Source organism: Sinocyclocheilus rhinocerous, unplaced genomic scaffold, assembly GCF_001515625.1.
Source record: "Sinocyclocheilus rhinocerous isolate Xijiao unplaced genomic scaffold, SAMN03320098_v1.1 scaffold166, whole genome shotgun sequence".
Taxonomy (NCBI): Eukaryota; Metazoa; Chordata; class Actinopteri; order Cypriniformes; family Cyprinidae; genus Sinocyclocheilus; species Sinocyclocheilus rhinocerous.
The window spans coordinates 1,371,510-1,388,269 of record NW_015633186.1 but is presented as its reverse complement, the minus strand read 5'-3'; the positions used below and the strand labels follow the sequence as shown (position 1 = coordinate 1,388,269).

The 16,760-nt window shown below is 37.4% G+C and overlaps 1 protein-coding gene across 1 annotated transcript in view; it reads right to left on the bottom strand.

Annotated features, from left to right (window-relative positions):
* Positions 1-911: 911 nt before the first annotated feature.
* Positions 912-16,760, bottom strand: part of rpa1 (replication protein A1) — a 29,303-nt gene continuing 13,454 nt past the window's right edge. Inside the window, exons 13-17 of the mRNA XM_016557112.1 lie at positions 10,953-11,110; positions 8,105-8,166; positions 7,418-7,525; positions 7,038-7,124; positions 912-1,546 (exon numbers count right to left, since the gene is read on the bottom strand). Of these exons, the coding sequence (XP_016412598.1) occupies positions 1,442-1,546; positions 7,038-7,124; positions 7,418-7,525; positions 8,105-8,166; positions 10,953-11,110 (520 nt within the window). The 3' untranslated portion in view covers positions 912-1,441. The remainder of the gene's footprint in view (positions 1,547-7,037; positions 7,125-7,417; positions 7,526-8,104; positions 8,167-10,952; positions 11,111-16,760) is intronic.

Below are 16,760 nucleotides of genomic sequence, written 5' to 3'. Positions count from 1 at the left end.
TGCTGCTCCCCTCTGAAAGCCCAGAGAACCAGACTTCAAGAGATTCGCCAAGACACACAATCTTCAAATAGAACTTACACAGTCCAGGTGAATAGTGGCCAAACTCAGAAGTAAACACTTTATAAGGTGGTGTTATATAGAAGGTCTGCATCTTAAACGATACACTTCAAATGAAACAATAGGAGAAAACGCTTAAAAAGGGATTTTTAAATATTTTTGACTAGTACTTACCCATACAGGTAGGGTTGCCACCTTCAGCGAGCCAAAATAAGGGATACCCATTCACGACAACCTTTAAATATGGGACGATTCCGTATTTTAAAGGACGGGTGGCAACCCTACATACAGGGCTTGCAATGAGGTTACTTGTGCGAATGGTTGGTCCAATTAAGAGTCCATCCTCTAGTTCCTTAATATGCCTGTCCTTTATTTAGTGGAAAGTGCCTATGGGATTTTCTTTTAGCTTTTTTTTATGGTTTACTAAAAGTAATTGGACCCCAGTAAGCAGCACAGTACAGTATTTTACAGAATGTCATGTTTCTTTTTTTTTTTTTTATAATCTGATATTCTAATATTCCAAATTAAATCATGTCTTTGATTCAGGTAAAACACTTGGTTATGTAATTTACATTTAACCCCATACATAATGTATAATAATAAACAAATTGTTGTAGTAATCGTTATAAACGTGACACTGAACACTGGTGGAACACCAAGTTTAAAAAAAAAAAAATGTAAATATTGATAGGATCTTAAATGAGAATGTTTAGTACTTAATTTATTCACAATATCCAGGCAATTTATTATTAAAAGTGAGCATTTTACAGCAAAAGGCACTACTTATGGTGCATATAACATGGTGTTTGTTAATACTTATGAATCAGAAAAAACAGAACCAAAAAAATAAAACCACAAACAGACTCGAGAACACAAACTGCTTTATTATTTGTATAAGAGACATACTGTTCTATCTATATAAATACAGTGTGTGCCTGGTAAGCAAGAGTGTGAATAGGTTTATCAATGTTCTGCAGGTTTGGTCCAGGCATTCTTACAGAGACAGGGGTTGTACTTTTCTCAAGCCGACCTAAATCACAGCAGCAGACTCCTGAATGTGCACTGATTTATAATTCTCCAAACTCCAAGTCCATTTCTTTCTCAATTCGTCTCTTCTACAATCTTCACTTCACAAAACACGTCATCAATTTCTAAAGAACTTCAGGCCCTTTCCAATCAGTCAACCCTGGGGACAACAGCACAAGCTAATCTGATCTTGGAGTTTTTGAAAAAGCTATTGTGAAATTTACTGACTGAAATACAAAATGGGGGAAAAAAGAATTCAGAGATGCTATACAATTAGTACGCACAATACCATAAGTAACTCAAAAGTTCCACACAATGGCTTTGTTGGGTTTTGTTCTGTGTAACACTGTCAGTTCTTCTACTGTGCAGCCAACTTCCTTATGTTGATGATCAGCCGTTTGCTGTATTCTCTGTGGTCCACTGGCTTGGCGTCCACTACTGTCACTTTAATGCGCGATTCGTCCTATGAAGGCAAAACAAAAAGGATTAGCATCCATGTCCCCAAATGTTCCAACTCATCCTCATCCAAAAGTAGTTGTAAGGTCTCCTAAGGGAATGAATATTTTTAGTTTGAATATGAACTGTTCCTATTTTTAAGCACAAATCAGCAGCAATTATTTTGAGTTATAATCATGACGCACGTATAAACAAGGAATGATCTTGGGAGGGAAAAAAGGTGGTGAAGAGGCACAAGCTTAGAATAACCTGTAAATAGACTACACTCACAATTTTGGAAAAATGATGAGTATTTTCTAATGACCCTTGTGGAAACTCCTAACACCATTAGTTTAACCTAAAAACCTATTTAGCCACAACTGCAGGCATTAAACATCTTTTAATGTGATATTGCCTCAGAGACCAAGGGCAGATTAAATGTAAATCTGCCATACATTAATAAGATTTAATAAAATCATTCCCATTAAGACCCACAGGATACAAAAACAATCAAATTAAACTGCATAAGCAGCATTTTGAAGATTTTATGTTGTTTTGGCATTGCAGAACTAGGTGTAGCACAATCTTTAAAGATGCATGCAGATTAGGGCTGTGTATCACCAGCAAAGTCATGGTACGATACGTATCACGATACAGGACTGCACTGAATTTCACCTCAGCAGAAATTAGTAAAACAGCTGTTTATTAAACACTGCATACTATAGGGCCATTGCTAACTATTGGCAGAGCAGGCAGTTGACCTGCATTATGAAGGGCCTCCATAACTGTACCACAGTACAATATAGGTAATGGCATATGTTTCATGTTTACATTGGTCACTCCATACCCAGGTACAATATTCTGATTGTTTGAATGTTGTTTTTAAGCCCATAAACAATGTACTAATTTTAATAAATTTATATTGTAAGGTACTCTTACTAATATATATATATATATATATAAAAAAAAAAATCATCTTAACATTGCTGGTAGGTTATCATTGCACAAATTAACACACTCTCTACATTTATGTGTGCGTGCGCACACATTCAGCAACAAACTTTTCAGCGCTGCCACGGAATTTTATCAATAAAATAGCTTAATCGCTCAAGAGCTACATTATCTTTCTCAACACGGAGCTGGTAACATCGTTTCTAAAGGAATTAAAACCACAGCTTCACTGTTAATAGAGAAACGCAGCAAAACGGTGGTAATTCATACACAGCTTCTCTTCTCTCTCTCGTAAATGAACACTTGATGAATTACACTTTTCTGAAAATAGAATATTGAAGTGGAGATCCCTAAACTGCAAGCTTACTGGTGTTTTCAGAAAGCAAGCGTGTTTATCCACAGTGGAGAGAGAGCGCGTGCACATGGTTGCCAGGTTGACAAAGATAAATAACACACTTAGCAGATATTTCCTTATTGCGCAAGTGTGCAGCTCTGTTTCAGGGATTACGTCTCTTTATATCAGGCAACCCCGGTTGTGTTCCTCTGCGGCCAGATTAAATCTTGTTGCATCTCATATATTATGCTCTATTCATTATTTTTTAGAAACCTTGCACTTTATAATACTTTTGTATTCAAATTAAGTGTGGTCCACTGCTGCACATGTGCCACAATATCGAAACAGGGCCAGCTGTATCGATACTCGTATCATTAAATCTCTGTGACGATACATCGTCATATCGATGTATCAAACGCAGCACTAATGCAGATCATGGGCAAAACACACAATCCTCCACCAAATTTCAGCAATCTTGTATTAGTCATTTGCAGATTTAATCTTCCTTTTGAGTCCTTGATGGCATCAAACCTAACAAACCAAATACACCTCAGCCTCAAACCACTGACCATATATTTCTCAGAGATGAACACTGGTCGTATCTGCAAATCCTTGAGTTTTGCTCTCCGAGCACTGGACTGTGTTGTACACCTCAGCCTCAAACCACTGACCATATATTTCTCAGAGATGAACACTGGTCGTATCTGCAAATCCTTGAGTTTAGCAAGTTTGAGCAAAGCAAAAGTTCATTGCCTGTAATGGTTTATGACAAATGCTGTTCTATCACATATTCAAAAGCCTCCAAAAAATCATCACCAAACAGCCTGTAGATATTTTAACAAACAGACAGAGCAGTACTGAAAAAGATAAACAGCAATCTAATAGCAAACAAATTAGTGCATACTATTTGGCTAACATTTAATGACTATGAAACAAGACAGCTTTCTATTAACTTCATCTTACTGCAGCTTGCTTACGTCTCAGTTACAATTAGATCATCTGCAGAGAAACAATTTCAAACTGGAACCAAAAGGAAAGAAATGTGATAGTTTTGATCTTAAGTGGCAGGAAAACATCTAAATACTACTTTTGGGTTCACTGGTCTCATTCACTAATTGCATAAAGTGTGATGCGTGCAGAAAAGTTTCACACACCCGTGGGATTCACAACTTCTGTACACATAAATCTGTTCTGACATCTGGGTTATTCTAAATAATAATAGTAATTATCAAAACACATGTTCCAATTATGTGCTTTCTACATACATTTATTCTACAGGGTTCCCAATACCTTTGATTTTCCGGATTTCCAAAAAAAAAATCATTATAACAATTGTTAATCATCTGCCCCACATTTCCAACTAATGAATACAGCTAAAATTCCCATTACTTTCAGGATTTTATATTTTTAAATAATTTTCCAGGTTTGTAAATCAATTTAAAAATTCCCTCACATTTTAGTTTTTTTTTTTTATGGATAGGCAAATCCTGATTGTATTTATTCAATCATGACTTGACTTTATAGTAAGAAATGGCTTCCATTTAGCCTGATCTTTAAGTACAGGTCACATTTGGTAAACTGAATAAAACGGAGGACAGTTTACTCCTAACTTGTCCTCTTCACGTCTATACCTGGAGAAACTAACCCTGCGAAGATCCATATTTTCATACACCCAAGTTAAAGGTGACCTTCCCCAGTGCTGACTGTGGCCTTGGCTTGTATTCTGATTTCATTATCTGAACATATAATTTAACGATCTCCAGCAATATGATGGCTGGGAATTCGGATACTGATACAGCATTTTAGATGCATACTAATTTCCCTGCAGAATAATAAATCGCATTACACAGAGACCGACTGCAGCACTGCTATATGCCTAACTCGATTAAAGAAATAAGCTAGCCAATTTAAAGCTATAAATTATATGTAGCTAATATGAAATGGAGTCAAATTCAAGTTCATTTGAATTTAGAGAAGTAACATGAATCTCAACTTTGATAAGAAGAAAGGTGATAAAAGAAAATGCTGAGATGTTGCTCTTTGCATTACATTTGTGAGCAGGTGTGTTCGAGGAAGGCAAATGGAGTAGGTAGTGTTCTTGGCTTCAGGTTCACAGAAACACCACCAACATCCTCAATATTCACAGCTAATCTGTCAACGTGGTTCTCACACGGCTCTCATGTAGCATGTCATGCGGAGAAAGAACAAGGCGCAGAGCAATTTTCATCAGCAGCGCTGTGATGGACGGGGCGGCAGAGATGCTGTGTCAATTTCCATAAATCTCAATCACCACATCAAAAGGTGCAAAAAACATCGTGATATACACTTCGAAAAAGATTCCTTCATCCATATTTTGGAAGCAATTTCAGCAAAATATTTTGGCTAAGTAACAAAAAAAAAAAAGAGAAAGGGGTCTTCAACATTTTTCAAGCCAAAGACCCCTTTGGTGGAGAGAGATGGAGTAGTTTGTTACAATATGAATAAAACGTGTTACATTTTACACCTAGTCTATAATAATGTGTAGGGGTGCGCCGATCCGATATTCAGTATCGATATCGCTCCGATACTGCCACTTTCTGCTGGATCGGGGTATCGGTCAGATGAGACCGATCCAATTCCGATATTCTGCGTATGCTATATTCTGTGTTATTGTTAAGCCCTACGAAAGGCACAAAAACATTATAAAGCACCATAAAGTTTCCGTGCACTATATTTCACGTGTTCTGAGCCCGTTCCATAGTTTAAGAAACTCTCTCTAGGATGATACAATGTTCCTATTATTATACTTGATATGCAGATAAACATCGGCGGTTTTGCATAAAAAGACTACCTTACTGGAGTTTAGTGCTAATTCTAACTTACTTTACATAAGTAGCTTGTCTAACGTTACTTTCTACCGGGTGTCTGTTAGTGATCACTTCACTGGAGTAGAGAGCACTATGAATTGTTCTTCACGTGCAAAGGAACTGAAATTTAAAACTGTTAAAAGAATAAGGCTCAAACTATGCCGCTCTGTATTGGAGCCTTTCATGTTATAATACTTTTGCGCAATGAAAGATTGTTAATAGCTTTTCTTGTTCTGTGTTATCCATGTTGCTGCCTATAAATGTAAAAGAAATGTATTTAATTTATTGCATATATTTATATATAATTATATTTACTTGTTTTTCATGAATGTATATTACAATACAAAGGGCAATGTGACATTTTACCAGATCACACCTATTTGCTTTTATCCTACTAAATGTTTTTATCTAAATGTTTAGATTTAAAAAAAAAAAAATGTAAAATTTTTTGTAGAGTAAAAAAAGCCGCTAAAATGGTCTGGAAGTTGCTAAATCTAGTGCTAAAGTCGCGCTCGTGTGTGTGAGACGCGGGAGCTGATGGCAGGGGGCGGTGGATATTTGTGGCGGTCAATGTGGATATTGTGGATGAGTTCTTCTGTGTCATCACGTTCTATTAGTTCTACAGCTTCAGTTTCGGAACTTTCACGCTTAGTAACACATACAACTGTTCCCTCACGACAGTGCAACAGTGAAAAGGGACCCCTTTCAAACAGTGTCGTTGTTAAACGTTGTTTAAGCGACACACCGGTATTGTGGTATTTAAAAAATGTATATCATAACAAAAATAAACACCGGTATTCGGTATGAACCGGTATACCGCCCAGCACTATGCATTTATGTACATTACTCTTTGAAAGTTAAAAAAGTATATTATGAGCATCAATGCTGCATTTATTGACTAGAAATACAAATTATTTTAAATTAGAATTTCACAACATTACTGTTTTCTATCAAGACTATATTTTAAAATGTAATTTATTCCTGTGATGAAGCTTAATTTTCAGCAGTTTTTAATGTGACATGATCCTTCAGAAATCAATCTAATATGCCGATTTTCTGCTCAAGAAAAACTTTAAGACTCTCAATAGAAAAAAATAAATAAAAAAATAAAAACATTTGTAACAGCATTTACTGCCACTTCTGATCAATTCAATGCATCTTTTCTGGATAAAAGTATTAACTTCTTAAACGACAAACATCTTGTTGACCCCAAACATTCAGCTGAACTTTGGCTAAAGTCAACCTTATGCATTCTAAGTCATTTTTTTTAAATACAATATAATTTTTCATAAATTAGTGTGAGATCAAACTGTAATTGGCAGCCAACCTGCTGTACCACCATGGACCACATGCAGAAGGGCCCCGGAGATATTTTCTGATAAACTTACATTGTAGGTCTCCAGCTTCACTCGGTTCCGGAAGACAAAAGTATTGAAGTTTGCATGCTGAAAGACCTCATCAAATGCAGGTTCGTTCTGTAAAAGCAAGGCAAGACAATAACATAAGAGGACTACAAACAACACATTGTAAAAGAACACTCCATGAGAGATTGAATCAGTCTCTTGGAGTAAGACCTTGTTAAAAATCCTTGGGCTTAAGCCTATTTCATAAACACACCACAGAAAAAAAATCAAATTCATACACAATGTGCTGCTTCTCAAAACATCTTTGTAATACGCTGGCCAATCCTTGAGGCCACACTTTCATGTAGCACACGGATGGAAAGCTTAGAAAAAAAGTGAGAAGATGACTGGAAGAAGAAACTCACCGAGTCCTTGAGTTGGCCGAGATAACCTGAGTTTTGGCCCAGGAGGGTTTCGGCACTGTCCTGAAAGCAAATCACCCATTGGTTGTCTCCAAAATCAGCAATGTTGGCCTGCAAGAATGAAAGCACAATAAAAAGCACAATTACTTCACTCCTAGTTGGCTAGAAGTCACGTCCAACGGATACAGGCCAGACTGAATAGAAAATTTTGGTGGTAAAGATCTGAAAAATGAGAGGCCATGCATATCAGATCCAGTGTTAAAAACAGCGATGTGCTCTGTAGATGGGATGAAAAACAAGAGAAATTGACTTATTTCTACCTGTCTGGAGTCAAATGGAGTCTAAACATTTTAAAGTTTCTATTTTTACAACATCTTTGGCTGCAGACCAGCAGCAAGATTTATTTGCCCATTTCTATCCTGTCCTGGAATTCGAGATGCAGCTTTAAATACAAAAAGGGGCAATTAACAAAACACAGTCTGAGCTGATAACCAGCAAAACAGAGTGGCCTCAGATGAACGATGCTTTTAGAGCAAGAAAACAGCAACTAACTCCGTTACCAAGTCATTTCAGAAATGACTATTTTCAGAAAGCATAAAAGGGGATGGCAGAGATATTTAGGAGGAGTTATTTGAGGAGTTTGGTGTGTTATTTCAGAAGGGGCAGGAGAGCCAAGGGCAAGTCCCTTACCGAGAGCATGAGACGATATTTGAAGTCGGGGAACTCTTTGTCGCATTTCTCACAGCGGTACATTACAAGATAGAGTAAAGTCATTTATTTCATTCTATTAGCACAGACAGATAAAATGCAGATGTTATTAAAGTATCACTCACTCAATCAAACATGAATGATTTCAGCTTTTCATACCAGATAAGAATTTTCAAAACATTATTTTTTTTAAAGATTTCCAAAAGCACAATTCCTTGTTGATTAAATCTTTTAAAAAAGAATTTAACAAAAGAAAGAAAGAAAGAAAAAAAAATCTACATTCACTACAGAAATATCCCTTACTTCTCCAGGCCTGGAAATCAATTTTAAAATTCCCTTCCAATAACTTTGACAAGACATTTCATTCTGGTAACATGGGACAGAAAACTAGGACACAAACATTTTTTGCGAGTAGTGTCGTTAATTAAATACAACTGGCTGTGAGCTTTTAGCAGCCTAACCTTGTGTCCCAATAGAGCAGATAGGATGAGATCAGGGTGAGGGCATGAGTAAACTTCGTCACAGAGAATAAACTCTGATGGGGCTAACATTCTTGCCAGTGGTCCATTAGGGGCCAGGTATTAGAAATAATAGTAACTTTTTTCACAAGTACCCCTAACACCTACAGTCAGGCTTCAATAATTTTCCCAGTGTAACACCACCAATGCGCTACTTCAGTAGCATTCTGGACAATAACTCAACTTATAGACAGCTTATTTACCAATGTACATGATCAACTGAAGGCAAAGTCTGGGTTGTTAAGCCCCAACCAGATTGTGAGATTCCATTTCATTCTACATGCTTCCTCTATTATACTATGGTGTGAGTCTTACATGCTGCTATTTTGGTTTGCAACCACACTTGACTGATGATGCAGTGTTCAACAGCAGTATCACGCAACACCCAGTGTCTAAATCACATATTTCAGAAATTTATAATGCTGAGAAAAAAAAAAAGTCTTGTTTTCTCTCTGCTTTAATAATTGATTTCTAACTTATGTGAAAACAGGCTTCCCATTTTTCACATACTCATCTGTTATTGTGGCTTCATTCTGCAGCCCCTCTCTTTTTCATTGTTGTGCTACACCTGGTAAGCTTGTAATTTCTCTCTCTTTTCTGGACATCCCTCTTTAATTTTGCCACCCGAAAAAAGATCATCATGTATTGTTCATGACTTTAAAAAAAAAAAAAAAACAGGCTATTATGCTTAACTCATGTTCTCAGCTATAAAAAAATATAGACCCTTGAAAAACAATGGTGCCAATATGGCAATCGCCATAGAAAAATAGGAAAAATATACGACAATGTGTAAACACACCAATAATCTCAAAGGTTAATGTCAATGATATTAACCCAACAATAACCTTCCTTTAATAAATCCTCTACAACCAACAAGAATATTAAGTAAATAAATAAAATGTATTTAAAAAATAAATACAATTACAAAAAATAAAAATAAGTATATACTTAATATTTATAACAATATGCTAATTTAATTTAGAAATACTTGAAGGCCACATGCCATACTTTGTTAATATTTAAATTCTTTTGCTGTGGTATTGAAATTGTTATCTATAATTGCCAATTAATACAATATAATCTCTGGTACTGGTATCAACTATTAAAACACAGGTATCATGACAACCCTACTCCTACATATACGCCAGAAAAACTAAAAATAGACAGTAGACAAGGTCAGATTTATTATGCAGCTTATCTGCAGTATAATCTCTTAATTATTAGGCTTAGTAAATGGAGTCCTGTTAATCTCCATTCTCTATCTCCAGTGCTGAATGTAAGTAATGCTTAAAGGGGTCAAATGATGCTGCTAAAAAGAACATTATTTTGTGTATTTGGTGTAATGAAATGTGTTTATGCGGTTTAAAGTTAAAAAAACACATTATCGCGTGTTAGAACGAGCCATTTTAGGTAGGCGTGGTTAACTCTTAACTTTTATAAAGAATATCTCTTTGGATTTGAGACTTTAGTCTTTGCAACTTTACAGATCTTCTTTATGCACCAAGAGCTTGTAACACTCCAAAGAGAAAGGAAAAATTGAAATCGCATCATATGACCCCTTTAAGCACACACCTTGGGGAAGATGGGAAGGGCATTACATTGAGTGATTAATGAGCAGAGAGAAAAGTAACAGTGTAGCTAAATGACTGCATCCCTGTGTCTTTTGTTTCAGAACACGTGTCACACAGGGTCTTTAAAATTACAATAATATCGCTTATCGCAATTATTTCTGGGACAATATCGCACAACAAAAAGTTGTTATCGTGACAGGCCTAACAGGACCGACTGATTAAAACTAATCAGATGAACAGACAATGGCACACCCTAATAAAGTGATGCTCCACAAGACAAGGAATTCCTAAAAAGTATTTTTTTTTTTGCACCAAAACGAGTCATTTTGATATGGCCATTTTCCACCCTCTCTGTGACCCTTAGAATTAAACAGGCCATTCATTGCTGCAGTTTCGCTATATGTACAGAAATTTGCTATATTCTACATTATAATGATTACTGTTAATGTGTAAATGTGGGCAGTCAGGTGCTTTAGGTTTCTAATGTTAGAAATTCTGCTATTTTAGAATGAGCCAATTGAAAAGATGGTCTTTTTAGACCAGAAAAATGTATTCCTCATGATGACACCCCTGTAAAAATATTTATTTATAAAATACAAATTTGAGATTTAAACTTAATTTTATGTAAATATTATATAAATAAATGTAAATTTAAAAAAAATGTAATTACGTAATTGTTTGGAAGTTTATTCTAGTGTATTCTCTTCTCATAAAAAAAGATTTTTTTTTTAAATTTGAGGCCAATCTTAATGTGTGGATGACATACTTTGTCTCCATGTCCCAAGTGCTCATTCTTGACTTCCGCCAGGGTCTTCCAGTTTGTGTTTCCACCACCACCACCAGGTCCTCTCAACTCAGTCATCGACTGTCCATCCATAGCATGTCCTTCCTTATCATACCTGTTAACAAATACACACAAAAAAATGGTCAGCCTCTAATGCTGTCAATCATCAAAAAATAAATCAGTCAGACATCTGCTCATCTCTGCATACAAGGCAATAGCTCACCTGTTCAGGCAGATAAGTAGCTGATATCTTAACTAGATTTACAGAGACAGAGAGAGAGCTAGAGAAAAACAGCAGCGGTGGCCACAGAGACGCTGGGGGCTACTTGTGAAACGAATCAACAGTGTAGGAATGGTTCAGGGAGATGGGGTCAGGGCTGCAATGGTGAAATCAGAAACCCATTTTCACTCACGCTCCGGAGTGGCTGGGAAGACAGAGGTTGGAGAGAGAGAATAAAAAAACAACAAAGCTCACTCAGGATGAAGCAGTGTTTCTGAAGAATCGATACCGCATTACAATCTAGAGACCGTAGGCCTGGTTACCAGAGGGGTAGGACGGGGTGGATCGGTAAATACAAGGGTTCAGGGCTTGTTCTGGGTGGCACGACTAATTGAAAATATCCACGTTAATAGATAAGCGTGTGGCCCTGGCTGCTTGTGCTGTGTTTGCCACGTGAAAAATGGGTTTAATTCTAAAGCACGGCATCTACCTTACGTTTTCAGCTGCTTTGTTATATCACCGCACTTACGTACTTCCCAAAATAACTTCCTAAATATAGTGCTAGTTGTGCGTTGCAAAAAGGTTCAGCCTACTTCTGATTAAAAAATGTTTTGTTTTTTTTTTGTCCCCAGCATTTCCAGCACAATTCAATGAAACGTGGATATTCAGAAAAGGCAAGCGTATTCATACGAGTGACGTGAAGTGATACTATGCTGGAATAAAGCAAGAAACTGATTGTGAATCTTGCGAATGAGTCATAAAAATAAACAATACCGCGGAATAAAACAAACGCTTCACATGGCCAAGACCTGATGGTGTGCGGTAATTGGCTGACTGAGCCTGAATGTATGGATGACGGGCGATGCCATCGAGGAAGGCAGAATGAACACCGGAGGAGCAAATTGGAAATGGCATGTGCTTTAGAGCAGTGGAGTGACAGGCTGGCGCTCAGTGCAGCGTGTCTGAACTGAGCAGAGCAGACAACAAGAGGAAAGCAGCGAGATTGAGCACTGAACGGACTGTCACAGGACATGAAATACTTTTGACAGGAATAGTAAGAGAGGCAAGAAAATTAAGAATCTATGAAGGGATGTTATTAATAAGTCTTGGTTGAGTGCCGTTTCTCTGTAGCTTTGTAAAATGATTGCGGTTTTAAAAAATGATGTGTAAATAAACTATATTTGAACAAATTGTCAATATAGTATAACTAGGTCCTTAAACTAAGAGATGTAGATTGTTAATGGGTTAGTTCACCCAAAAATAAAAATTCTGTCATTACTCACCCTCTTTCTGACCCTGCAGAGACCGCAAGATAGTAAGGACATCATTAAAATAGTCCATGCGACATCAGTGGTTCACACATCATGGTAATCTCCTGAACGCGCAGCAGAGACTGACACAGAAGAGATTAAATTGTTGAATGAAGTCGCTATTTTTGTTTTCTTTGCGCACAAAGTATTATTGTAGCTTCATAACATTACGGTTGAACCACTGATGTCACATGGACTATTTTATCGATGTCCTTTACTACCTTTCTGGGCCTTGACCGAGGTAGTTCACTTGCTGTCTATGGAGGGACAGAATCATCTCAGCTCCCAGATTTCATCAAAAATATTTTAATTTGTGTCCCGAAGATGAATGAAGGTCTTACGGGTTTGGAATGACATGAAGGCGAGTAATTAATGACAGAATTTTCATTTTTTTGGGTGAAGTATCCCTTTTAACTTGCTGATTAGAACCAATGTTAGTATACAATGCATGTCATAATAGCTTAAGATAATCAAAGGAATAATTCAGACAAAAATAAAAATTGTAATTTATTCACAATGTGAATAGCAATAAATGTTAGGCAGCTATTCAAGCAGCTCTTTTTAATATAATGAAGTCCTCTGAAGCCATATGATGCATTTAAGAAACACTATGAAATTGAGTCTTAATTGACTGATTTCTTCTCTACTGCTGTAACTCTGGCCAGTTACATTTCAGCAAAATATTACAGACAAAAAAGGTCCATTTGCCAATAGTGTAGTGATATAGCATAAAAGTCATATTTTAAATTGAAAACAAGAGATATATAAGATATCATTATAAAACTGCTTAAGCTTCAGTTTGTTTCTCACACAATGCTACAGTATGGCTTCAGAAAACTTAGAATATAAACACACCAGTCATACGGACTGCTTTCATAGAGCTTGGCAGTATAAATCCTCTTCTGCTATATGGAAAAGCTTAGACACTTTGCCTAAGATCTCCTTTTGTGTTTCACAGAAGAAAACAACACTGTTATTGTTTACTCACCCCCATATCATTCCACCCCATTTTCATTTTTGGGTCAACAATTCCTTTGACCTAGAAACAGCACGGCAGCAAATGTTCTCTTAAAGCTCACTGTACAGTAGAAACGAGTGCTGTCTGTCACTGTCGTTAATCAGTTCTGTGAATGACTATGGTATGCCACATGCACTGTAATATGTTTTATATTAAATATTAAATTTTCAAATGAAAATGGCAACATGATCGTTTTATAAAGTATGCGTTCATATGCGTTAAGGGCTAACGTTAGATTTTCGCTGGAGGAAACGGCTGTGGTGTAATGAGGGGTGAACGAACGCAGCGAAAACTTGGTAGATGGGAAACCGATTGTTCCCTCGTGACCTTTTGTAAACTGTATTTAAGACAAAGAACTGCACAGATACAGATATTATAAAAATCCATCGATAAACATACACCTTGTGTCCTCTGTTTCTGTTTGAGTCCGCTCGCGCTGCGCCACTGCGGTCTGCGGATTGAAGATTGCGCTGAAAGACGGGGAGGAGACGAAGTCTGCCGCCGTTTTCATATGAAATTTAAAGGGGACTGACTCTGAGGCAATCACAAATTTGTGTACAGTTTATGGAGCTAATTGCTATAGCCCCGCTAAAAATGGCCTAGTGACACCCATGCTTGGCATATTGGCACCAGGTTTCGGTACCCAACCCTACTGTACAGTACAATAGTGTTCCCCGAGGAGAACTTTGCTCATGTGTGAGCCAAGCGGAGACCCACCAAAAAATTTCTTTAAACAAAACCAAGTCACCGAAATTAGCGACCCTCGCTTAATATCTCAAACTGAGTTTGATGGAGACATCTAGTGTAAGTGCAGGGAGTGTAAGCACAGACAGACTCCTCCTGGGTGTGTGTTGCTTTATTCCGCATGCTGGTTTGAAGGCTCTGACAGGTGGGGTGGAGGCAGGAGAGGTTTCGCTGCCTCTGAGAAGACTGTCGAAAATGAGCCAGTCAAAGTAATTGGCAACCTATGAGTAAGAGCGCATCAGCGAACGAGAAAGAATGATAATGAACAGGGTGAGAGTGGCAGGGTGAGAAGGAAAGATGAGAGGCGTGACTGATGGTGGAGTATGCAGTCCACTCTGCAGGAGCAGACTAAGAGTGGTCCTAATCTCTGATGCCATCTATTGGACAAAAGAACACTTGCATCAAAACGCTGAGATCCATTATCTAGTATCATTAAGGGTTAGTTTATATACTGTATATAAGCTTCAGCCAAATATGTAAACTGACTGCTACACTAAAAACAACCGAAGCAACTACCCGTCAATGAAATATTTTAGAGCTAAGCATTAAAAGAACATAACATATGACTTCCTAGGCTCAGACATCACAAATGTAAGGTTCTTCAAGTGAGAATTACACAAAATTGGAAGAACATACATCAAATATTCCTTCAATTCCTGCACTATAACTTTAGAAGAAATACAACTCCCACATTATCAACACCAAATTACACAAAGCCAGAAATACTGACTGTAAAGCAGCACGGTGATGACAACTCCCTATACTGAGCTCTGGAGCGTGAGAAAGAAGGATCCTCAATCAATGTGATTAATTGGACTGACTTTAAAATGGCAGACAACATGTTTGTGCCCCAACATGTTCAACTCCACGAGGACCAGACTTCAAGGTTAAATCCCACTGGGCCTACAGCTTAACAGATCAAAGATGCACATTGTCATTTAAGTCAACATTGTACCGTGTTCGCACATTTTACTTATATAATGTAAAGCATTTCCAAGTAAAACAGGATATGCAACTGAAAAGGTTAAAAAAAATTATTTATATGACAGATGGTTGGAGGAGAGGGGCTGATAAACAAGAGTGCTTAGTGACAATCAAAAAACTTCAGAGGCAAATTGCTTAGTCAAAAGCTCTTCCTTTGTATAAAGAATCTAACAGCAGTAGTATTTGGATTATATAAGCTGAATATTTACAAAAGAATATTTATTAACAGTAAATGCTATAAAAAAACATTCATGTACAGTAATAGTTTGTTTCTCCAACAAGTGGAAGTAAATGAATAATACTATTTATGGACTGAAAAAAAAACTGCACTTTTATCTATCTAGTGCATTATTTTTAACCACTGGTGGCAGAAAAATGGACTGCTACAACAGCGGTAAAATAAAGTTACAACTTTAAGAGGTCTCAGAAGCAAAAAAACTGGCACAGTGTGTCAAGCGGCTGAATGAGTCCTCATGCTGCAGACTTCAACAACACCTCCAAGTTCAAAACAGCACTTACTGCAGCTCTACTAATTGAAGGGCATCTATCGATTCCACAGTGGCCAGCTGGACCTTCAGAACGCTGGCCAAGAGGCCATGCACTGCGCATTGGCCCATGATTTGAAAGCTCATTATCTCTGGCTCTCCAAGTGAGAAGAGGACAGACGTGAGCCCAGAGACTAAGCGGTTGAACTTACCTACGACTGGATCAGCAAAACTGAAGTTCTGAAACATCGCTGACAAAGAGCATTTTTAGCCCCTCAGAATGCAAGGAAATATGCCGGTCCAAGCCCTATGTACAGCCATGCATAGAAACCAGATGCTTCGAGCTGGCACTCTGGGGCTATAAGGAAAGCTGCTGTGAGATCACTACCTCTCCACTACCTCACCCCGCTGTGTTCAGTCACATTCCAATACCCTCATTATGTAAATGAAGCCTTCAGATCCCCCCAAAATAATTACCCTCTCAAACTTGCAGACTAGAGGCTGGTGAAATAGAGGTTTTAATCGCTTGTCAAAATATGCAAAAAAAAGTGGCAGAAAATAAAGCGAAATTCAACTCTGTAGCCTTGTTATGCACAGCTTTCATCTTATTTCCCTTCAAGGCTGGGGGTCTGTGTTACTGGGAGATAAATAAATGGAGCACACGGAGAGGAATTGATTGAAACCTGCAGGAAGAATGAAGAGACACTCATGGATGGCTTCGGCCAGGTGGGCTGTTAGGTGGCGAGTATGGATTGTTAACAGGTAGGGAGGAAGGATTAGTCAGTGGGGCACTGTAACAAACAGGGTTAAGTGAGGTTGAAGGCTGAGCAACACTTCATGAGTAGCACATGGACCATTTAAAAGGATAGTTCACTCAAATTAAAATAGTCATTTACTCATCCTCATTTCATTCCAATTAAACCTGTATGATTTTATTCTATTTTAAAGAACGTTGGGGTTGAAACAACAGTAGACTCTTTAAAAAAAAAAATTTAAAAAAATTA